The sequence below is a fragment of the Borostomias antarcticus genome (assembly GCF_949987555.1).
Source record: "Borostomias antarcticus genome assembly, chromosome: 12".
NCBI lineage: Eukaryota > Metazoa > Chordata > Actinopteri > Stomiiformes > Stomiidae > Borostomias > Borostomias antarcticus.
The window spans coordinates 7,984,786-8,009,770 of record NC_140245.1 but is presented as its reverse complement, the minus strand read 5'-3'; the positions used below and the strand labels follow the sequence as shown (position 1 = coordinate 8,009,770).

The window sequence follows — 24,985 nt, the reverse complement described above, 5'->3', positions numbered from 1 at the left end:
TTGACTCCTCCAGAGGTAAACACATGTATCAAAGATACTGGATACAAAGATAAACTCTAGAAGAATGACATTCATTCCCTTTCATACATTAGTTGATATATCAGGGGTCCTTAGAGGATCTAGTATGATTTAATATGTTTTCTTTATAGCCCAATATGCTTTTTGAAATCTTTTTTATTTGCTTGCCTTGTTATCGTTTCTGTTGCCTTGTCTTCACTCCAGTACCTCAATGGTTATTCCATTTCTTCTACATGATTTAATGGCTGTGTCTGTTTCTTTCCTGTACCCGTTAGGCGAAGGTCACCCCTCAAGCCTGTCTTGTCACATGCCTTATTTAAGCTGTTTTTATTTATTCATGACAGTTTTTGCTTTTAATAATTTAATGTGGTGAAATGTTTCTCTTTTATTCCACCTCTAAGTGTTCTCATAGTGTTCTAGTGCGCTTCTTGGAAACGCCCCACCCCATGACAATCCTCCACACACAGAGTGTGCGTTTGTTGTTGTTTTTTTTTTCTTTTTCTCAGACGTTGTTGGCTGTTAGACGGCTGTTAGATGTATTGATTGAAATTATCCTGCGCCGAGGCCGCAGCCAAGAGGCTCCCAGGGGCCCCTGGGGGAGAGAGAGTGTGCGGAAGAGGCTCTTTCTACCCCCTTTTTCCCTCTTCCTTCAGAATTTACTGCCGATGGCTGAGAGCGGTATTTATTTTCCTCAGTCTGTGCTCCGCTATCCCGGAGTTGGCAGAGTGATTTTGTAGAATAGAAACATTATAGACTGTTAGTGTCAGAGTGTTAAATGTGATGTATGGAGCTGGGGGTTTCAGAAGGGGGGCGGGGGGGGGGGGGGGGTTGAGGGGTGGAGGGGGGTAGTAAGGAGGTGCGCACCACCAGCCGTGACTGCAGCAAGGTGCTCATGGGAGACGGAGAGGGAGAGAGAGAGAGATGGTGAGATAAAGAGGGAGGGAGGGAGAGAGGGGAGCCATCCAGCGCATGAGGGATGGCAGGGTAATATGGGGGGAGGTAATGGCTTCTCTCAACCCGCTGGAACAGAGGGGGATCACGGGGGGCTGGGGGGCTGCGGCGCTCGGCGCCGGGGGCCGCCTGTTTACCCCCCCCCCCCCCCCCCCCCCCCTCCCCTCCGGAGGAGGAGGAGACCGCCGGGGGCGGGGACCGGGACACACGCACTCACACACACACACACTCACACTCAGTCACTCTTAAACTCACACACACACACTCTTACACTCAGACACACTCACTCACTCACACACACACTCACACACACACACAAACACACACACATAGTCTTTGTGCTTTAGCCCACTGTTGCAGAAGAACGCTGGTGAAGCAGCGCTCCGTTGGGGCGATAGGGATCTGAAGCAGTAGTACACTTCCATATTCCATATATATATATATATATATATATATATATATATATATATATATATACTCAGAGAAGTAGACGTTCTTCTCCCACGTTCCCTTGCCCAAGCAGAGCTCCCAGTGAACGGTCAACATCAAGTCCCGTGAGGCCAGCACCACTTTCACTCCTCTGGTCTTTTTTTTGTGCGAGTGGAGATTTCTCTCCCGCGCGTCGGGCGGCGATCGAAGGAGCTTAACGCGGCAGAAATAAAAGCGGCACGGCGTGCTCAGCCCGGGAGGAATCCTGTGGAACAGTTAACGGGCCCTTTCGGCTGCAGGTCGACCCCCCCGCCACCCCTCCCCCCCATCCAGCTGAGCTTCTGGCCCTTCGTGACAGAGAAGATTGGACGCCATTAAGGCCTGCACTCCATCCGTCGTCTGGGGCCGTGCTGTGAAAGGCCCTCTGCTCGGGGGGGGGGTTCTGGGGTGCTATTATGCCTCTCTGGTGACCATCTGAAAATCTCAGGTCATTTGGAGAGTGGTGCAAGGCCATATTATTTGTCTGTTTAAAAAAACAAAACATTTTCTTCACATTGATTTTACTCCCTGTCTTCTAAGTTTTAGGGTGCACTTACTGGTAGGTTAGGCTGGAGGCAACCTGAGACTCTCTGCTTGTCCCTGTCAAGACCTGTTCACATTCTGCAGAACTGTGAGAAATATGATTGCACCAATAAAACACACCAATTATTCCCTATTGACAACCTTCAAAACCCCTTTTTTATGGCGGATTCCGACAAATAAAACTTTATTGCATGAGTGGCAAGGGACGACGTCGTCTTTGCATAGCTTTTCCAAGCCTAGCTTTTATACGAGCCCCGTTATTGCACCTCTGTGACATTTTAAACTTTTATTGAACACGACTTTAAAATCTGTAGGCAGTATATAAAAATTGAGTAATTTATTTCTTTCACGGGCGGGAGTGTCCTTGGCAGTTGGGGTCTGGGCAGTCTGCGCCCGGACGTAGCGTCGGCGTGGTGGTCTTCCGTTACGGGGCGTTGCATCATTCATTCATGAATTTGAGATGTTTATTGAGGGAGTCATATGACATATTAGCGCAGGTTTCAGTAATGGCGATGATGCACAAGTATTTGTGGGAACCGGGGGAGTGATGCAATGGAAAGAAAATTTGCCATATTTGGTGTTATGCTCTTGATCCTTTGGGAGACATTTGGAAATATCCTTCCAACTAAAATAACAACTTTCATTTATGTGAGTGACGTGACAGGAAAGAGAGTGAGTTAGAGAGAGAGAGAGAGAGAGAGAGAGAGGCAGACAGAGAGTAAGAGAGGGGCAGGCAGAGAGAGAGGTAGACTAGACAGAGAGAGAGAAAGAGAGAGAGAGAGGCAGACAGAAAGAGCACGAGGCCCTGGCCTTCTTCTGTGTGTAATTAAAAGTGTGTGTCTGTCAGGGCGCCTGGGTCTTTGTGTGGCCCCCATATGTTTGGCTGCTGATACAGTGAGGATTATTCTGTTTGGGAGGCTGATAACAACATCTTTATAACCTTGGCACAGACGAAGCCTAATCTGGCAGCGGCTCTGCTGCCCCCCCCCCCCCACCACCCCGTAACACACACACACACACACACCTCCAGCCCCAAAAGTACATTGGTGACTCTGCCACAAAGGGGAGATAGTATTGATCCAAATAGACAGTGAAACCTCACCCTCTGTGCCTCATCCAATCTGTGTGTGTGCATGTGTGTGTGTGTGTGTGTGTGTGTGTGTGTGTGTGCGTGTTTGTGTGTATGATTCATCTCTCGTGTTGTTGATTCATCTGCTAGTGACTACAAGCTTACTCTTTTCCTCCAATCATAATTATAATTTGAGAACTATAACTTTTCCTTTGTTTCCAGCTGAGAGCGACTGGCTGACTGAGAAATTTCGCCTTTTGTTCTCCATGCACATTGTTCAGTCTCTCTAATACGACTAAATGAAGTTCAGCCGTTTGAATTCTGCTGCTGACAAGTTTTTTTGTGATTAAAAGTTCTTTGTGTTTTTGAAAGAATACATTTCCCCCCCTACATCTGGAATATTTAAATTACCCCGTTGCTATGCTAATTGGGACATGATTGATTTTCTGGGTGTATTGAACGAGACAGAGCAGCGCTAACAATAGCTCCTTGGAATAAAATCCTACAGTTTCTTGTAGATACTTGGTAGACGGTGAGGGGTGGGTAGGATCGATTGTTCAACCAACACTGGAGACTTTTAATCAAGATCTCATTATCATGGGGCGACAGTCATACACTCACAGGCAACGGCGTGATGGTGCGAGATTGAACGCGAGTCGAGTCTCGACCTCCTCGATATCACATCCAGCGACCCAGGGTTGGGGTCAGTTCCATTCCGGCATTGATATTCCGTCCGTGCCGTGAAAAACGTCCATAGTTGGACGTGGATATCACTCTGCTGATTGAATGAATGTAATTCTGGTGAAGATCCTTAATGAGAGTGAGTTCAGCTGATGGGTTTCTAATACTGCTAAAGGGCCAGTTTCAGGCAGTAGGCTACTGTACTGTTATAGTCAGCCCCCCATGCGCGTGAGCACACACACACACACACAGGCCTGCGCGCGAACACACACGCACACAGTACACACATACACACACATGCATGCGCGCGCACACACACACACACACACACACACACACACACACACACATACACGTCCATCCACCACAGGGACATCCAAGCCTGGAGTGGCAGGAGAAGAGAACTGTCAACCTGTCACCCCCTCCGCACCCCCCTCCCCACCACCACCACCAATAAATTAAAGTTCCACTGTGTGAAGGGAGGAGGAGGAGGAGGAGTAGGAGGAAGAGGAGACGCGGAGGAGGGCCAGGCTGAGAGCATCGGCCGGCACCATCTCCGGTCTCTCTAGAGATACCAGGCAACTGGGTCAGACCCATCCTACGATCCGCTGGCTCTCCTCAAACCCTCGCCTCCCGCTTCCGGGAGAGAGACGCCGACAGGAAGAGGGAAACGCGTCGCTACCTCCCGCGCCGCCGAAATGGGCGAAAACAGGTTAGCGGCGGGAAAAGGCTGGTTCCCGTGCTCTCGCGGCATCGCCCCCCCCCCCCCCTGGTGGGCGGTCCGCTCCCCGCCGCACGGCCCCCTGCGTACGCCGCCGCCTGCCGGCCCGGTTCCTGTGTGCGCGTGTGGAGAACAAGTCCCTGCATCAGCAGAGTCCATTTTCATTCCTGTGCCGTATCCCGTTGGGGGCCCGGCCCGCTGTGACAACTAACCCCCCCTTCCCCGCAGGTGTCTATAAATAGCCCGGCAGCTGGGAGCTCTTCGCTGGGGAGGGAGAGGAGGGGAGGGAGGGGGGGGGGGGAGGGAGAGGGGGAGGGAATTAGGGGTTCCAGCTGGGGAGGCAGGTGCGCCGTGGCTGACCGACAGCAAATGCCTGATCACAATCTTGAAGACATCCACCTCATGCGGATTCGGGCGGCTTCGTGCCAGGCGGCGTGTAGGTGTCGGCGGGGTGGCTGGCGTGACGGCGTGCACGCGTGTGTGACAGTTTCCTTCCTCCGGTGTCACCGGTGTGTGTTGAACGCCGAGGGCGGAAGGGGGGGCGGAGTCAAGGAAGGAGGTGGACTTGAAATGTTTTGACTTCGCTTCTCATTTCCCCTGGGCTGGGTTCGATTTGCAAATGATGCAGTCTAGCGCCGTTCGCGTTATTGCATTCAGGTGATGATCGAGCCAGGGGTAAATCACCCTCCCCCCCACCCCTCCTCGCCTCAACACACACACACACGCGCAACCACACAGACACACACTCCGCCTCACCCCTGATGGACAGCAGGGTCTCTCCCTGACCCAGTACCGTGGCGCCGGTGATTAATGAGAGGGGCCTCGTCCGTCCGCCGGCGCCGCCTGTCGGGCCGGGCCAGCGTGAGCGCGCCGGGTCCTCCGCCACTCGCTCCGCCCTCCGCGCTGAAGCCCGCGGCCGTGGGATTGTCACATACGCACTCCCCCCCCCGCCCCCGCCCCCACCCCCACCCCCGTCCTAAAGAGCCCTCACTCTCCCTGCCCCCCCCCCCCCCACTCTCTCATCTTGCCATCTCGGGATCCACGCCGCTAATTACTGCGATTAGGCCGACTGTTAATCGGCTGCGCAGCGCGACAGTGATGCAGTGGAAACTGTCGTGACGGAGACTCGGCAATGCGGCGTGGGGGGGGGGGGGGGGGGGGCAGCGGCGAGACCGGCCGTTCTCGCGCGGCGGGGGTCGGCAGCGGGGGCGGGGCCAGCGCGTCCTCGCGTTGACAGCATGTCAGGCTGAAGAAAACAAATAAAGGGAAATATGATATTATTGCTTCTTTATTTCTCCCGACCTGAGGTAAAGACTGGCGCTCTCTCTCTCTCTCTCTTCACCAGTGGAGGTGTGTAAGCCTCAGTAATGGAGTTTGATGTCTCACATTGTTTTCCTCTCATGACTACCGGGAGTGGCGTTAGCACAGGCGCTGTTTTTTGGTTTGTTTGTTTGTTTGTTTGTTTGTACAGCGGACTGGCAAAACACCGAGCCTCCTGGGGATCTCTGCTAGTGACAGCCTGCAAGCAAATCGCACGCTCGGCGAAAAAACGCGCCGTTCGTCCGCGGCCGCCCCCCCCCCCTCCTCAGCCTCCTGGCGCGGGAAACGTTTCCCCCGGAAAAAAAACGGCGCGGAGAGCGGCGAACGTCTCTGCCCCGCGGTCGCCGCCGTCTCTGCGCATCTGCAATATTAATGGCGCCTCACACAAGCTGTCTGTCTGTGTCGCGTTCGCTCGCGTGGAACCCGAACGTGGCTCCGACGAGTCTCACAGTGCAGACGCAGTTGAGGTGCTTTTTTGGGGGGGTTTTCTGTAGATGTTTTCTGTCTTCGTGAGACAGCTGCGCTTCGTCTGCGCGTTCGGTGCGTGTATAGTCGCCCTGTGGCGCTAAATCATCCGCCTCTCCAACTGGGTCTCACGCAGGCTCACATGATGTCCCAGCGGTGCTGGAGGCAACAACAGGCAGTCCTGACCGTCGCTTTGAGCGATCATATGATGGGTGTCCTTGCCTTTGTAGCTTAAGGGACACCCCCCCCCCCCCCCCGCCCACACCCCCCACCCCCTCCCGAGAGGAGACAAACATTGTTCTGAAATGAATCTCCTCTCCCTCGTCTCCCTGCTTGTCGCACACCATCCTCCCCCCTCCCTCCCCCAGAAAGGACCAGGGGAACTCATGCGTCCCAGGTAGGCCTGAACCCGACGGTGTAAGACGGCGTCAGCGTCTTGTCAGGAAGCCCCCCCCCCCTCGCCCCCCCCCATCTCGCACAGCCCCGCTCCCCGCCTCCAGATGTGGCTTAATTTACTGCGACTCGGCTAATTACTGTAATTAAGGATTAATTACTGTTAATTACCTTCGCATAAACTCATCACCAGTCAAAGAGCTGCGCCTTATGAGATCTGCCATGCACAGGAACACGCGCCGCGGGGACCTCTGAGGGAGCTTGTTGTCGGCGGGCTTGCGGAGAGGTGTGTGTGGGGGGGGGGGGGGGGGGGGGGCTTGTAGGGGCCACATCCGGGGGGGGCCCGGGGCGGGGCCGGGGGCAGGATGGCGGCCCTCGCGGAGCTCCGCGTGTTCTGTCCTTTCGCCCCCAGACGACCGCCGGGACAGAGACACCCTCTGCCGGCTGTCACCGGATTCCAGGCGGCGCCGGCTAACTAGGCTGAATGTCGTTTCGGTGAAACCACCCAGGGTATTGTTACGAATCCTTGCCCAATGGTTGCTCGTGTCCGACGGATTGTTTTTGCCACAGAGGCTTCTTCCCGTTGAAGATCGCCTGGAACAGTCGACGTCTGTTCGTCTGTTCTAATTAGGCTGGGCTAAGAATGGCTCGGCGCTGGAGACGGCTTCCTTAATGAAGGTGATGAAGACAACCCCCTGCTGTGTCCCTCCCCAGGAGCGCTGATTAAGTCACTATGACCCGCTTCCCTCGGCGAATCAGCGCTGCGCACACACACACACACACACACACACACACACAGAATTGATCACGCGCCGAGTGATCGCGCCGAAACACGCCTCTTTCCGTCTTTTCTAACTCTGTAGACATTTCCCCCCGTTTGAATGACAGCCACCAGATACTTCCCACATCCCAGGGAGATCATAATGACGAGGATACATTTGCTACAGTGTTGCAAGCTGGGATTAGTGTAGCGTCGATGTTACCAGTTATCGCGCAGCTGTGATTTATATTTGGTGTCTGGATGCTCCCTCCAGTGCCAAAGCCCCCTGGGACTGTGCTGCTGCTCTTCCCTCCGTGTGGACGCCTTTGTCTGCGAGCGAGCCGGCTGACTCCGCAGCTCCCCGCGCTCGTGACTCCTCCTCCGGCCACGCAGCCCCCCTACCCCCCCACCCCCCGCCTTCTTCGCCGAGGGCCCGTGGCTATTTAAAAGCGTGTGGGTCAGCCGGGCTCTTGGATTAGATCCGGGTGATATATATTTTTAAGACACCTTAAGAGGGATGGAACGCTGGCGGTAAAGGGAGGAGGGTTAATGCATCGGCTATTTTGAATAATGTATTATTTTAATGAAGGCCTTTCAGTGGGAATGTGGCGGTGATGGCGTGCGTGCGTGTTCTGGATGGCCTCTCCTATGGCGCTGGGTGCCTCGTTATCAGCGCGCCCCCCCCCCCCAGGCCCCTGCCTGGCCTGCTTAAGCCTCAGATGACGACGGTAATTACCGTTATTAAGAGTAGCTGCAGGGGAAAGTCGCTCCGAGGGGCCGGGTGGGCTCGCTCGCCCGACGCGCCTGCACGAGGAACTACCAGTGGCCGGTGGGGAGGGAGAGAGGGAGGGGGGGAGAGAGAGAAGGGGGGGGGGGGAGGGGTAGCGGCCACCAAATCCGCCTAATGTGACGCCTGTCAACCCATCTCCCGCCAGCTGTCACCTCCCAAAATGCAACGGGGGTTCATTTTTTTAATTGACACCTCGCCTTCCCGTTCCGCTTCTATTTTTCGCCTCCCTCCGTCCATTCCCACCGCCGCCACCACCCCCCACACGCACACACACACACGCACACACACACACACACACACACACACACACACACACACACACACACACACACACCCCAACCAACACCAACGCCTCCCTCCTTCCCTCCCCATCCCTCTTTCTCCCCTCTCTCTCTTTCTCTCCGGTTCCCTCAATGCACCCTTTTTTTCATTGCACCCCACACACACACACACACACACACACACCACCGTCACGTCTGTCAGATTGAACACCCCCAGCGCGGGCCCCGCTCCACCAGAGATGAGTGATAAAACATAAACCCCGTGTTTTAGAAGTGCTTTATGGCCGTGCCCTTGTGTACCGCTGGCTGTTCTAGGCCTTATTATCTGCTGATGGAGAGAACAGTGTGGGCCGATGGGGGGGGGGGGGGTTCCCATGAGCAGGCTGGGTGTACTGGTGGTCGGCTCATCTCTCCATGATGGAACGCTTCTGAGATGTTTTCTGAGAGACAAGCGGCGCATTTATTTTTGGTCATTGAACAGCCTTGATAATATAATGCACTTGAATACAGTGAATGTATCGAGATTGATGTTACCTGTGTAGGTAGTACGACTAGGCTAGATAACCTAGATGTCTCCTATACTGTATATAACCTATATACTGTACATTATAGGAGACATCTAGGTTCCTTCCGAGACATCTAACCTCCTCCCTCCTAGCCAGCCTTCCATCCCTCTTAAAGTGTCTAAAAAATAAAAATATAAATATGTATTATATTATTATTTTTGGCACCCCCACTAAAATGAGATGATCCATCTCAGGGGGGTTAATCTTGTTTCAATACATTTCTATATATAGTATTCTGTTGAATGATCACACTTCTCATTCGTCTCATCTGTGCTCTCTGGAGATGGAGCTCTGAAAAAGAACAACAGTGAATTTTCCACCACGTGCCCCTCGCCACGCGGGCGCCGCCGCCGCCGCACTCCCGTGCAATCAGGACCGGCGCGAGTTGACGGCTCTGTGTTAGCCGTGTGTTGCTTGTCACGTCGGGTGTAAATCACGCCGCTGTTTGCGGGTTGCCAGGTTGGCGCTTTTCTGTCCCAGAATGCCGTGTGGCGGGGATGAATGGTGGTGATGGTACATTATCATGGGGCTGTCGCTTTCGCTCCCTCTGACTGGTCTTTGACAGGCCCACACACAGTCTCTCTCTCTCTCTCTCTCTCTCTCTCTCCCTCTCTCCCCCTCTCTCTCTTCCACACCCACACACAGCTGCGTCAGGAACAGGCCTGATTTATTAACTGCTGAAACCCTGTATGACGCGTGTCCGTGGCCCACAGAATCAATATAGCACACAGCTGGCCCCTAGCCCCTGCCTGGGCGCATAACGGGCACCAGAGCTAAGCAGAGACAGGACACACACACACACACACAGTCAGCACTGCAGAGTGTATCGCTTTCCTGTATCGATGCGAAATGGATCCAGTCCAGCGCCGGGGCGGTAGCTGCCAGTCATGCGGGGTGAGGACGCCGGACCTTCATCACGACTGTCAGGGACATCGCCGCCGTCTCGTTTGACCGTACGTCTTTCTAATTGTGACAGAATACTCCGGCGTCATTAATTAAACATGCTTTCATTTAAAAGCCCTCGCAGGGGGACCGGGCCGGGGATGCGGGTCGGGTGCCAATACACACAGACGCGTTAATCTCCGTGTGTGTTTGTTTGTGTGTGTGTGCGCGTGTGTGTGTGTGTGTGTGTGTTCAGCTGTTTATTTACAGTCCCTGTTTACCCCGTAGACCAGACAAGGTTACAAGTCAGTGCTTCAAAAGAAAATATACGAAAATCCGAGCCAGCGGTTGCGATAAACGAGTAAACAGAATCCATGTTCAGGTTCTCTTCCTCCCTAATGATCATGACATATGCTACTGAGAAGACGCAAGAGTTCAGCCCCAAGACGTCAGCCTGGCGTTGCGCATACTTATGAATTCCACTGCTATTACTGAGCACAGATAAATAAAATCTGATTGCCATGGTTAGGCCACGGCGCAGTGGATTGTATGATTATTACCCTTATTAATCGTATTTATTTAATCAATCTCATGCTTTTAGTCGTGCTGCGGAGGATTGGGGGGATTGAATAAATCTCTGTTTGGCTCATTAGATTCCCTCTCAGACGTTTTTTGTTTTATCTACCAGAACCTGCTTGTAAATTCTGCTCTCATTTTCCTTGGCGTGTGATACAGTGTGTCCACTGGTTCTGACAAAGCGTAAGTCTTTTCTCTGGCCAGCCACTCCACTGTCCAGTGGGAAGGGGAGGATGGGGGAGGGAGGGGGAGGGAGGAGGGTGGGAGTCTGGGGAGGAGGGAGGGGGAGAAGGAGGGAGGAGGATTGGAGTCTGGGGAGGAGGGAGGAGGAGAGAGGAGGATGGGAGTCTGGGGAGGAGGGAGGAGGAGGAGGATGGGAGTCTGGGGAGGGGGGAGGAGGAGGGAGGAGGATGGGAGTCTGGGGAGGAGGAGAGGGAGGATGGGAGAGCCTGGGGTGGAAGAGAAGGAGGGGGGATTCTAGGGAGGAGGGGGGAGAGGGAGGGGGGAGGAGAGATCATGGGAGACGACTTCTCTGCGAGACCCTGGGAATCCATCCAGACCTCCTCCCTTCTGCGGATGACAGTAGGAAGCTCATCCCCCTCTTCCTAAAAACCACCGGCCCCTCCGGACTGGAGACTACACTGTAATACTGTAAGGGACGCAGGTCCCTTGCACCTTTCAATGGCAAATTTTTAGCAACCACATCCGTGCGCAGGGCTTTGTGCCTCCAAGCAGTGCTCGCCGCCGCGCTGAACGACTACTACACTTCCGCTGAAATGCACCCTCTGCAAGGGTGGTGATGTAACAGATACTCTGGCGGCGTGGGCTTGTATTTTGTCAGTAAAGATGGTGGATGGAATGAAAGGCAACACCTGGTTGTTTTATCGCCACCTCCACACACAGAGGGACAGGCCTGCGCCTTTACTTAGGGTGCCTCCTAGTGGTAGACAGGAGAAAGGCAGACGCTCACACTGATCAAGTCTCTATGGTGAAACACACTGATAAAGAATCAACGTCATCAGTCTTTTGGCTAATAGAGCACTGGTTGAAGGGCTCAGGGGTGAGATTAAGATATATAGTGTGTGTGGGGGGTATTGTGTATATCTTTGTAGTGTGTGTATGTTGGTGGTTGTCTATATCTTCAGCTTGATTCTCATAGCAACATAGCAATTTTTAAATTTTTAAAATCGGATCCAAATGTTATATACTGAAGCTGTAAACAGTCCCACAAAATGCTTTCTTCTTTTTATATCAATACACAACCAATCAAATCGTGACTAGGTCAGCTGACAGCACTAGGGTAAATTTTATTCCTTACCGAACTACGGTTCTATTAACATTACTGATGTTAGATGGGAGACATTTTAATGTTTGGGCTCTGGAGTAGATCAGAGACTCATCATCACTCCAGTCAGGGATGCTGATAATGTGATAGCATCATATTTATGACATTATCTTCCCCGACCGGCGACCGCCAACGTTCACATCATCCAGCACCATGTTGTTCTAACTAGACAGGTAAATATCGCAGCTCTCGCCCTCGAGGAGAGCAAAGAAAAATTAACTCCGGTGAAAGCCGGTGTTAATTATTTACCTGAAATGATATTAAAAGATCGATGAATATGATGGTTTTATTGCCTTGCGTCGCCGCCAGACCCAGGGAAGCTGTAGGTTTTATGGTACAGACGTGAGCTATTAAAGGGATGGCTGTATTTCAGACTGCATACTGTGGTTGGCACTGCGGACTGGAAAGAGATCAAAGAACACTGCTAGACGAGACTCTCCATTGGTGAGAGAGTGACATCTCACCAGATACATACTGTATACACCCTCACCATTGACCCCGATTGAACTTTATATCTCGGCTATTGTCGAGTATTACTCACTGAGTGCCTTGCTGACTGTGTCTCTTTCCTGAGCAATGCTGATATTTTAATTTGAACATTTGAAAGGCGTTTGTATTCTGTTGACAAAGTTAACAGCTCGGTCTTCCCAGAATTTTTACAGCTCACTTTTCTGGCGCCCGGGTGAAACTGTTTTTTTGCTTCCCTCTGGAATATGTAGGGGTGGGACCTATGTCCACCCCCATTGCTCTCTGTAAAGCACATTGTGTTGCCTCTGTGTATGAAAAGCGCTATACCAATAAAGTTTGATTTGAATTGATCAGCGGAGAAGCTTGTTCGGCATCCTCACATCCTCTTCTGCCCCTCCCCCTTCCCAGTGCTCAGTATCCGCGGCGCCCAGGAGGAGGAGCCTCCAGACGCCCAGCTCATGCGATTGGACAACATGCTGCTGGCTGAGGGCGTGTCCGGGCCGGAGAAAGGGGGCGGGTCCGCCGCGGCGGCAGCGGCAGCAGCGGCGGCCGGGGCCATGGGGCCGGACAACTCGGTGGAACACTCCGACTACCGGGCCAAGCTGACCCAGATCCGGCAGATCTACCACACCGAGCTGGAGAAGTACGAACAGGTAGGAGACGCCTGGTCAACTCTGTATTCACACTGACAACCCTGACCCTAACAGGAAGTAGACGCCTGGGCAGCTCTGTATTCACACTGACAACCCTGACCCTAACAGGAAGTAGACGCCTGGGCAGCTCTGTATTCACACTGACAACCCTGACCCTAACAGGAATTAGACGCCTGGGCAGCTCTGTATTCACACTGACAACCCTGACCCTAACAGGAAGTAGGCGCCTGGTCAGCTCTGTATTCACACTGACAACCCTGACCCTAACAGGAAGTAGACGCCTGGTCAGCTCTGTATTCACACTGACAACCCTGACCCTAACAGGAAGTAGGCGCCTGGTCAGCTCTGTATTCACACTGACAACCCTGACCCTAACAGGAAGTAGACGCCAGGTCAACTCTGTATTCACACTGACAACCCTGACCCTAACAGGAAGTAGACGCCTGGTCAGCTCTGTATTCACACTGACAACCCTGACCCTAACAGGAAGTAGACGCCTGGTCAGCTCTGTATTCACACTGACAACCCTGACCCTAACAGGAAGTAGACGCCTGGTCAGCTCTGTATTCACACTGACAACCCTGACCCTAACAGGAAGTAGACGCCTGGTCAGTTGTACGCAGACAGACACTCTCTCTACCACTGATGCTGACAGAGAGAGAGGGAGAGAGAGAGAGAGAGTAACATGGGGAGACGACCTCTCCAAAACGAAGGCTCTACCTCTGAATTCTGAACACACACACACACACACACTGCTCAAAGACACAGCCCTAGCTCACTCCAACGAGATCCAAAACCCCACTAGTTCAAATGCTTTCAAGATCAAGTTCAAGTACACTGAGGAGCATGCAGCAAGCGCCATGAGAGACTGATTGTTCAAACTTGACTTGAGCGTTGAAGTCTGACCCACACTTCATCAGAAATGTGTTTATTCAAATCCAGTTCGACTCCGTCGACTTTTCGTTTCCAAAACATATATTCTTTAACGTCCTGAAATGAACTCCCAGGGTGCTTCACGAGCGACTGAGCACTCCGGCTTGTTATTTCCAGCCCATTCACACACCGGCTCCGTGCCAAAGAGGGTAGCGTCTTGTCATTCACCTTCACGTCAGAATACAATTTATCATCTTTTCTAAGCAGGAGTAGTCATCATCACCGACTGTCAGTGAGCACACACACTCCTCGCTGTCCCATGTGTCACCACGCTATGTTCACATATGTAGTGCGCGCGTGACGCACGGTGCTTGGTGTGTGTGTGTGTTTGTGTGTGTTAATGCGTGTGTAGGAGCGGAACACATGTTTGCGTTGAAGCGTGTGTGTGTGGTTTATGACTGACGTAGCCCCGGCGGTGACAGACGACAGACTCCTTGACTCTGAGCGAGAGACGGGTCACGTGACTGATACCGACAGAGAGAGAGAGAGAGGGAACGAGGGAAGACGCTGCTGAGAGAAACGTTGAGGAAGACGGAGAGAGGGAGAGAGACGGAGAGAGCTCAGACTTACTGAACGTGAACAGAACCGAAAGACTGCTGCCATTTTACCTGTCGTCGCTTGTCAACATTTGTCTGTGTCTTTGAACGAAGCTTTGACGGCACTTTGACTACTGTAACCTCATCCGCAATGTCTGTAACTTCCTCTCGATGCTAACGACGCCCTCAGAATGTGAAAATGTTCCTCTCTGCAGTTGTCAAGTTCCTCTTGAGTGCTTTGTCTAAGGATTTCACCTCTTCCCTCTGTGTCTGTGTGCGTGCGCGTGTGTGTGTCTGTGCACGTGTGTGTGTGTGTGCGTGCAGGCGTGTAACGAGTTCACCACCCACGTGATGAACCTGCTGAGGGAGCAGTCGCGCACGAGGCCCATCTCCCCCAAGGAGATCGAGCGCATGGTGGGCATCATCCATCGCAAGTTCTCCTCCATCCAGATGCAGCTGAAGCAGAGCACCTGCGAGGCCGTCATGATCCTGCGCTCGCGCTTCCTGGACGCCAGGTCCGTGTGTGTGTGTGTCGTGCTCGATGTGAAACATTTAAGTGTATTTCTCCCGGTTGATCTCCGTCAGAGGCCGCTGCTGTGATTTGAAATGAACAGCTAAGTCTCGTACGCGGAAGGCAGAGCTAGAACCTCTTTGACTCTGTTTTCAGCTGTTGTCCGTTTAGTAGGATTTGATTCCGAGTCTCTCTCTCTCTCTCTCTTCCTTGCTCTACCCCCCCCCCCCCCCCCCCCTCCCAACCTCCACCCCCCAGACGAAAGAGGAGGAACTTCAACAAGCAGGCGACAGAGATCTTAAATGAGTACTTCTACTCCCACCTGAGCAACCCCTACCCCAGCGAGGAGGCCAAGGAGGAGCTGGCCAAGAAGTGCAGCATCACAGTCTCACAGGTGGAGGACCCTCCTACCCCCCCCACCAGACAACTAGTACAGCACATAGGTTACATAGGAATTTTACAGCTAAAAAGTCACCTAGATCAAACCTTTTTATTTATTTTATTTTTTTTACAATACAGTCACTGGGAAAATGCTCAAAACGCCCCTCAGTGAAAGGGAGATACTCAATCAATTCTTGGATCCAATTACTTTTTTCCAGCAACAAAATAAGTAGCTAGTCACTATTATTTCCTGAGGGGAAAATGCTCACTGTCGCTCGTACTGTAAATGTTAACAGGTATCGAACTGGTTCGGGAACAAGAGGATCCGGTACAAGAAGAACATCGGTAAATTCCAGGAGGAGGCCAACATGTACGCAGCCAAGACCGCGGTGAACGCGACTAGCGTGTCCACTCATGGGAGCCAGGCCAACTCGCCCTCCACCCCCAACTCGGCAGGTGAGTGTCAGACCGGGCAGAGTGCGACATTTATTCACGCCTCGTACTCGATTAGAAACCGGATATGAAAGTGAGAGGCATTTCTTATGATCAGAAAGAGGGAAACGTGTCAGTTAGGCAAAGTCAGTCAGAAAGATTTAGAGTACCGATGAACTGGTTGTCCCCCCCTTCCCCGCCAACTCAAGAACCCAGTCTCTGTTCCTTTTGACGAACTGGAAACTTCACCCTTTCTTCACTAACCCAATACTATCTCGAATGGCTCTCTCTTTCTCTCTCTCTCTCTCTCTCTCTCTCTCTCTCTCTCTGTTGGGGTGGGTTTTTGTCCGGTGAACTGGGTGGATGTATTGACCTGCTGGTTAGCCGCCTGCTAATCCATCCGGCTCCTTGTCCGGTTGACCTCCTGTGGGTCATTAAAGCAGCAGAGAGGGCAGCCCCAGTCTTTTGTCATATAGAGACTTTTCCACTGTATTGGATTATGGCCTGCGTTCAAATCAAGTTAGGCCGCGGTCTCTTGAACATCTGGGGAGTTTGGGTCCATTAAAGGACAAAGAGGATTCTTTCGGTCTTCCTGCCAATTAGCACTTCCTTAATGACCCACCGGTAACAAGTTTGACAGTAAAACCATGCATCTATCCTGCGTAAGTTTCACCCACCTTGTGACCCCTACGCTGATATAGATGTCGGTCATATTTTCGTTGGTGTGTTATCGCATTATCATATTCGTATTATCTCCAAAGTTTGCTCCGTGGGTCTCGCTGCCGCTGTTATTTGGATCTTATCTGTCGCATTAGCCGCAGCTAATGCGGCGTAACGTCTTTCAGCCACGGCTTTCGGCCCGTGACGACGGTCACCGCCGTCTTCTGCCATGTCGCCTGCCGCCCCCCCCCACCCCCCGCGCACCCAGCCCCTCGCCACTAATCCACTTACTGCACTTTTGCTGTTGCATGATTGTGTTAACTCCTCTTTCTTCCTGTCTCTCTCTTCCTCCCTTCCTCTCTTCCCTCCCTCGCTCTCTCTCTCTCTCCCCTTCTTTCTTCTCTCTCTCTCCCTCTCTCTCTTGCTCTCTGTTCTTCCAGGTTCTGCTGGCTCTTTTAACATGTCAAACTCCGGAGACTTGTTCATGAGTGTGCAGTCTCTCAATGGGGACTCGTACCAGGGGGTGCAGGTGGGGGCCAACGTTCAGTCCCAGGTAGGCACCTCTCCAAACCCAGGGCCCCTCAATTTTAGACCTCAGCTGTTGCCAAGGAAATAATACCTCCCAGTCGGGAAGTCCACTGGTCAGTGTGACTCAGTGTGTGAGTAGCAGACCACCAGAGGCGGAGAGCCCTCTGACCTCAGCGAGAGAGACGTTAGACCCAGCCTCCGGTTGCGCGCTAACACGGCGGCCGTTGACAGCGCGAGGAAATGAACGGCGGGGGAAAAAATGAGTGGCAGCCGAAGAGCGTTTTTTTTGGGAAACAATATAACACTCATCAACGCTCCTGACAGGGGTTATCACGGCCGCCGGTGCAGACCAGCTCCCTGACCTGGCTTCCGAGTGCCAGGATTCTCACCCCTGGGGTCGGAGACTTACCGCCCGTGGTGATATTCTCGTTTGACTCGACCCCGCAGGCCTCCGTCCCCTTTGTCCAACTCTCTGTCCATCCCTCTTTTCTTTTTAAATCAGCTGACCGGACGCTCAGGGTATCTCATGAATATGCAGTGGGACTCAGCCCCTCAGGGGGGGATGAAGTCTCCTGGGCTGAAAGCTAATTGAAACCAGTGTCCTTGTCAAAAGGTTGTTTGGCCGAGCGAGCGCTTCGACGCGGCCTCCCAGCCAATGAGGATAGGAGATGAGCTTGAGATGTAGAAGGCACTGCATTAGGGGCCTCGCGCTGCTGCTGTCGCATCGTCTCCTTAATTATTACACTTCCCTTGTGTCTGTGCATGTCTTGTTTACGAATGGCCGATATGATGCGGTACCGTCCTACTCCTGTACACACGGAGGCCGAAAAACATTCCGAACTGCCGTTTGTAACCTTTTTCACGTGCACGGCACCCTTTCCATATCTGAATGACCTTTTCCCTTCGTGGTGGGAATGTGTCGCGGGGAGCTTTTGTCTGAGGCGTCCGTCTGTCTGTCTCTGTTCCAGGTGGATACCCTTCGCCATGTTATCAGTCAAACAGGAGGATACAGTGACAGCCTCGCCGCCAGTCAGATGTACAGTCCACAGGGGATCAATGTAAGACTAACACAACAGCCCCTCTGCTTATGAATATACCGTGTATATCGGAAAATACTGTCTTCCTTTGCTATTTTAGTCCCCAGTTGTTTTACTGGAAGCCACAGGCTGGATGGATAGATTGCGCGGCGCCGCTCTGTGCGAGCTGTTCCCTTAGGGGGGGGGGGGCGGATTGGCCAGATATTGGAGTTGGCCAGGTATTGGCAGCCGATGGCACAGGTGTCAACCTGTCCTGCGCTCATTTCATACTGTCACCTCATCTCTTGTCAAAAGGGGCCTAAATGTTGACCCCCGGAGTGAACTCGGACCTCGACCACCCTGGAATCGCAGTGGCCCGCAAGAACAGCATGTTCTGTGGACCACAACAGCGGGGGGGGGGGGGGGGGGGGGGGTTGCATAAAGATCCACAGCGACAGGCTGCGTAGGACTGAGGAGAATCAATATCACAGTCACACAGGGAGGGGTGAGAGAGGGCAGTCGGCCGGCATTCCGAACGCGATGGTCAGATCAGCCATCCTCAGCCCTGGCAACGCGGGCGGCCGGGCCTGGAAACTGACCCTCCGTCAGAGCCCCTCTGACCAGCCCACACTGAAAGATAGCTAAATGAACATGTTCAGCGCTCAGATCCCTGTCTTAGTGAGTTTAACTGACCACAACTTGATCTTGTTTTATTCAAATTCACAGACGGCGGACATTTTCGTCACAGAGACATTATTATAAGCTAAAGATATCGAGGAATTCTCTCCGAAAGTACATTTTGATCAAAGATCTAAAAATGGACACGACACCAGGTTTAGCATGGCAGGTCCCATTACAGTATGTAGCTTGGCTGTTCCATGTGTAGACCTGTCCCCAGGGTCACACGGGGTGAAAAGCTTTATTCTTTGTGTGTTGGCGCCACTCTCCTTCTCTATCCTAGAACGGTAATTACGCCGTTGGAACAGGCAGAGGGTGTCGCAGACGGACCATTTGAGGGGTATTTCTTTGCCTCTAAATGTAATGACAGACTGCCTCTATTCTGAAATAACACAGCCGCGAAATAAGAGGCTGCCAAAACCCATTTCCAGCATTCGCTGATGGCTTGGAAATTAGCATTAATGTCTCAAATGCTCTTTAGCAGGGCCTATCCCCGGGATTGGAGATGGCCGGTATTCCTCTAACCCATTATATTTCCTCCATGGATGTATTCCAACAGCCAGTGTGATAATTTGCTATAATTGATTCTTCCATCGGCCGTTTTGGGTTCTGTGTGTGGGAGGATTGTACATTCTCAGAAATATCAGACTTTTGTTTGTCTTCTCAAGCGTGAGCCATTTTTGAGCATTGGCTGTGAGATTGAATTCGTTTCTACATTTAGGAGATCAAACTTTTGAAATTGTGTATAGTCTACAGTAGTGTTTGTCAGTTTATATGAGAGTTTGTCAAAGAGCCATTGATAATATTGATCATATGATCACACTGATAACATCCATATTGACATGAAGTTGTAACACCTAGGAGAAATATGATTTAGCCTAATTTGGACCAGGGGTTCGACTCATGGAGCAATGGAATGTTTAAATGAGACTTAGAGACCACGGTTTAAATAGAAAATTATGCCGGCTCTTATATTGAAAAATGTAAACAGTGGTACCATGGTCCCACACAAAATGACAAAGAAAAATAAACAAATATATCAACCACAATGGCAGAGATTCACAATGACAATTGCTTCTTAGCAAGTTCAATGGTAAATATCAATGTTCTACCTCGGGTGCACCCTGTTGACCTGCTGAATTGTCAGTTATCACAACATTTAAATTCAAGTTCTGATCCAGCTCTATTAAAAAAAAAATATATATATATATTACAAACACCACACAATGATGGAAGGGATTCCCCTCAACCACACATTCACAGTTCCAGGGGAAGAAAGGTAAGTCCATGTTTGTGTCCAGAGTCCAAGAAGTCCAAAGGTAAGTTTGAAGGGAATTGGGTTTGTGTGAGAAGGGGGTAAACTGAGAGTGATGGGGCAGGGTGTGGGGAGTTTGGAAGGGTTGGGTCTACCACACTGCAGAGTGTAGTAGAACTGTCCAGTGCTCAGTGGGATATCTTGTGACACTGTCAGGGTTTTTCCTGGCTCAGAATGGGTCTTTGGGGGGTGATGCACACACAATTTCTTTGGGGAAACCTCAGTTTTATGCTGAGTAGCCTACCAGCATATATAGGCCTATATTCTTTGCTGTCGTTCTGAATGAGCTCACTTTTCAATATTGTGGGAAATCTCCCGACATGACACAAAATGGATATGAAGACAAAATGTTTATGATACTGATAACCTGTCTATTAATCACTAGTGGTCCAAACCATGGACAATGCAAGAAAGAGGGATCGGCTGCACTTGAAACAAGCTATCAAACACATTCGGAGAGGATTTGAATTGCTATTTTTATTCTCAATTTTTAGCATTTTGGCACTCGTGATTTTCCTTTGGCTCTGACTAAAATCTCTTTGGGGGGGAGACTGAGATAGGCTACCTAGTATATATCAAGCTGTCCACTATTTTATTTTATATTGTAAAGCATAAATCAGGCTCTTGTAACAATAGCTACTCATACAATAATTCGGTAAAGTAGGCTACACACAATTAATTCAATAAAGGTACAAAACAAAATGAAATCACTCATTTGGAAAATGAACATGCTCACCGATTCCGTGTGAACAAGCTGGACGCACTCACAGAATGGCAGCACCCAGTAAAACCAAAAATGTATGAAAAAACCAAAGCAATTTCAGTGTTACTGTGCAAGTCAAAACAGATAAGTTAGCTTTTGTTGTCAAATGAACTAAAAGGAAATACTTTCAAATTCGATTAATTACCTTGCTTTTTGCTGCGTTAGCAAAGGTGAGTTCTGGAAAGTAGGCTACTTCAAAGCTAGCGGCAGCAGCTAGAAGCTAGCTAGTGACTGTCGCTAGAGCTAATCCAAGTCACTTTTAGGCTTACTAAAATTAAATGGCAGGTCTGACTTGTCGACAATCTTCAGTACTGTCCGTTTTAGATTTAGATTCTGAGCCAAAATCCCCCCCCCCCCCCCCACACACACACACTAGATTGGAGCAGGTGAGCGGGATCAATCAATCAATCAATCAAAGCTTTATTTATATAGCGCATTTCATACCCAGAGGCAACACAATGCGCTTTACAGAGAACAAGGGAGGTGGGCAGACATTCCACCCCTACATATTCCAGAGGGAAGCAAAAAAACAGTAATCACCCGGGGGCCAGATAAGTGAGCTGTAAAAATTCTTCCCTGACCCCTCTCAACGAGGCGATCGAGCAAGCTCCTGGAGTATGTTTGTCTACCGGCTAAGAACATTTATAGAGCAATAAATAACATTAAATTACATTTTCAGAGTAAGAGAGGCTAATAACATCATAGGAGAGACATGGCAAACATTGGTGTATGTCTGTGTGTGCATAAATGTGCCTGGGCCCAGGTAGAGGCAGGGGTCAGGGGTAGGATCGGGGTAGGAAAAGGATACGGACCCGGGTTAGGGTGAGGGGAAGGGGATCTGAGCCCAGGACTGGTGTCTGTCAGTGTGTGTGTGAGTGTGCCTGGGTCCAGGTAGAGGCAGGGGTCAGGGTAGGGTGGGGGTAGGAAGAGGATACGGACCCAGGTTAGGGTGAGGGGAAGGGGGTACTGGACCCAGGCCTAAGGCCGGAAGTGGACTGTTGTATGTCTGTGTGTGCGTGTGTGTGTGTTAACTAATTTGCTACGACATCTGCAGCAGACACAGGGGTATCTATCAGACTCAGGGTGGTCTACTGGTGACAGTGGGGCATCCACTGGACCTGGTTAGAAGATAGGAGGGAGAGAGAGAGGCACTAGGGAGAGGGGAGGCAGAACAGGGTTAGTATAAACTAGTATATAAACTAGGATAAACTAGTTACTGATTGGACAGGACTAACGTCAATAATTCTCTATACTTTTGTACTACTAAACCACTGTCATTTTATAGTCTATTTTCTTTAGATGCAATACACTATTTTTCTTTAGAAGTAATGCACTATATTACGTGTGTTACACCCTCCCCACTTCACTGTATGTACAACCAGTCACCTCTCTTGAGTACCGGTAAGTTATCTGAGGTGTCATTTATCCCAACCTCTGCGGGATGGTGATTCTTTGGCAAGCTGGGTGACCATGGCAACCACGAGGAAGGGAACTGCGCTGTTCTCCAGCTTGAAGGTGGCTGGTGGCTTAGGCTACTGATGGGCCAGGAAATGTCAATAATTCTCTATACGTTTGTACTACTAAACCACAGTCATTTTATAGTGTATTTTCTTGAGATGTAATACACTTTTTTTCTTTTTGAAGTAGCCTAAAACTATTTTTCTTTAGAAGCAATGCATTATATTATGTGTGTTACAAAGTAGCCTACTCTTTTCTCCATAGACAAATGGCGGCTGGCAGGACGCTCCGACCCCCTCGTCGGTGACCTCGCCCACGGAAGGACCCGGAAGCGTTCATTCGGACACCTCCAACTAAATATCTACATCTCCACATAATATCCCACAGCAATGAACTGGCCTTGCCAACCTCAGTATTAAAGATGTACAGAACATAATATAAAGTATCTCATAGTTTGGAGGGGGTCCTTCAAGATCCTAACTAGACAACCTTTCTCCACTGACGGACTCTGGGGATACAAGCCCAAGAATTTCAGAATAAAACAATTGAAAACCATAGAAAAAGGAACGGAAACGTTTGTACAGATTTCACAAGATATTCTGAGGTCAGGGTCATTTAGTCACCTGTTGATTTCACTCATTGAAGATATTTACGTGATAGGATAATATAGATACAACCCGTAAAAACATTGAAAAATGCTTCATTCTACCTCTCGGCGACTCTAAAGTAAAACTTGTCAACATTATTTGTTTGGTGGAATGAGAACATATTCATTGTGAGCAAGAGGCACCTCATCATGGCTGATTTTGCAGTCTCTCACCTATTCTATGGTACGCCATTTTAGATGTTGCTCCCCTGTTTACAGCGTGCGCTTGATGAATTGTGTTCACTTCGCCCTCTCCGACAAGGAAGACCTGTGGAAAGCTATTTCATATTTTCCTACAGTATGGCTCCCAATGCAGGTCAGGTCAGGTCAGCCTGGTGAACTCTGGTGAAACCTGACTGACACTAGCCGAGGGGACATTTGCCACAAGAATGCAAAAGGATGTCATGAATATTGACTGTAGGCGTTTGTCTTCCTGGTTTATCTACCCATCCCTCACCTTTGTAACCCTATCAGAATCTGTATGTATCTTGGATGAGGAGTCAAGGAAGTCCTTTACAGTATGGTACCTGAGAGCTTGTTTAGATGAGAGAATATCTGTCCTCCCTCTGAGAGCTAGTGCTGTGAAATACGTCATGTGTAAAAACTAAAATAAATACCTGTCATCAACAATCCGGAGAAGCTTGGTTCACATCATTTATTTTGAGGAGAGTCAAAAAAGTGAAATGTTCCAGTGTTGGTGTCACCCTGAATCATGAGTCTCCCTGACTGGCTGGGTGAGAGCGGATGTAATGAGAGGGCCGTAAACAATAAAGTCATTATGACATCTTCTAATATCGTTTCCTCGCTTGCTCTCTCATTTCACATTTGTTTTTTGTTTTGTTTTTTATTTTGTTTGTTTTTACTGTGGGCAGCAGTTCTTGTATAATTCTTTCCAAATCCCCCCAGACTAAAATTAAATCAAAACCATGAGATGTCTGAAAACAAAAACGACCCCCTTCAGAAAAGATACAATTGCCAATGACAGTGGGTCCTATCAATGACAGTGGGTCCTATCAATGTTTTGAAACGGTCTACATTATTTTGTATGTATTTTGTCCCAAGGCTGCATTTTTTCAATGGCAGATTACATTTCCAACCAATTTTCAATAGTGCCAAAATGCTGCTTTAAACCAAAACAAATCTATGACTTATTAACCTATTATTGTACTTTAACACTCATTCATGTAGATTCACCCCAGTAAACTGTATGTTTCATTATTTATCAAGGTTATGTTGCTCTGTACCTCTTAAACTAAGATCTGAACTATGCTGCCTAATTGGAAAATATTGGTGAAAAGTCCAATAGAAATCATTTTAGCAGAAAAATATGTCTGTCAAGGACCTCTGTAAGTGAATTTGTTTTTCAGTACATTGAATCAGAATCCACTTAAACAGGGAAGTCGTTAGGTTAATAGAATTTCAACAGTAACTCCTAGCTCTGTTGATGCAGGTAACACAGGGACCTGAACTTCAAACCAGGAGAGGGTTGTTATTCTATGATGAAGCTGAACACTTCTTCTTTTTTTGTCTGAATCCCCCTTAGTGACTGTTCAAGCTTTTCATTGTCTATCTGCAATAGAGAGCATGCTCTCAACAGCCATTTGGAATGATATTTCTCTTTACAAACATTTGTTTACTGCAACACGCCATGTATCGTTGACCAGCATTATTCTGTTAATGATTTTGCAACTTTAGAATTGGTACCAAAAACAAATGTAGTCATTTGAAATTCAAGCTTTTCGCTGCTGATTTGTATCAATATTTAGAATCCATTTTAAATGCCGATATTCTCATTATATAAGACATAAAAAGGGAAATTTAATTATGTCAGACTGTGCTTTTTCACATTCAACCATGTTTATATTGGTTCTTATATTGTGTGGACTAACGTTATATATGTTTTGTGTATTATGTTATTTCTTTTTTATGGTATGCTAATGTTGTATACTTCTTATTCTCAAGTGAATTAGCTCATGGTCTCTCAACATGTGTTTATGTGAACCATCGTGCTTGACTTGCTTTGTTGAAAAGGGATTTCAACACATTAAACGGCTATGTAAATCAACAGAACCAAGTAGTGGCATTTTATCATTGAATACTTGAGAGAAGAACACCCAATTGGTTCAAATGTATATGAAAATATGTATGCAACATACTGTATGTCACTTGAGGGAAAGT

At 49.7% G+C, this 24,985-nt stretch overlaps 1 protein-coding gene across 3 annotated transcripts in view; it reads left to right on the top strand.

Annotated features, from left to right (window-relative positions):
• Window positions 1-23,362, top strand: part of pbx1a (pre-B-cell leukemia homeobox 1a) — a gene marked incomplete at its 5' end in the record, with an annotated part of 44,748 nt that extends 21,386 nt beyond the window's left edge. The window contains 7 exons of one of the 3 annotated variants that reach the window (XM_084447432.1): window positions 12,706-12,950; window positions 14,744-14,934; window positions 15,189-15,324; window positions 15,608-15,767; window positions 16,844-16,956; window positions 17,900-17,989; window positions 22,426-23,362. In XM_084447432.1, coding sequence (XP_084303558.1) covers window positions 12,706-12,950; window positions 14,744-14,934; window positions 15,189-15,324; window positions 15,608-15,767; window positions 16,844-16,956; window positions 17,900-17,989; window positions 22,426-22,518 — 1,028 coding nt within the window. In that variant the 3' untranslated portion in view covers window positions 22,519-23,362. Of the gene's footprint in view, window positions 1-12,651; window positions 12,951-14,743; window positions 14,935-15,188; window positions 15,361-15,607; window positions 15,768-16,843; window positions 16,957-17,899; window positions 17,990-22,425 lie in introns of all 3 variants that reach the window. The other 2 variants (XM_084447431.1, XM_084447430.1) reach the window with 2 other exon arrangements.
• Between the last annotated feature and the right edge of the window lie 1,623 nt (window positions 23,363-24,985).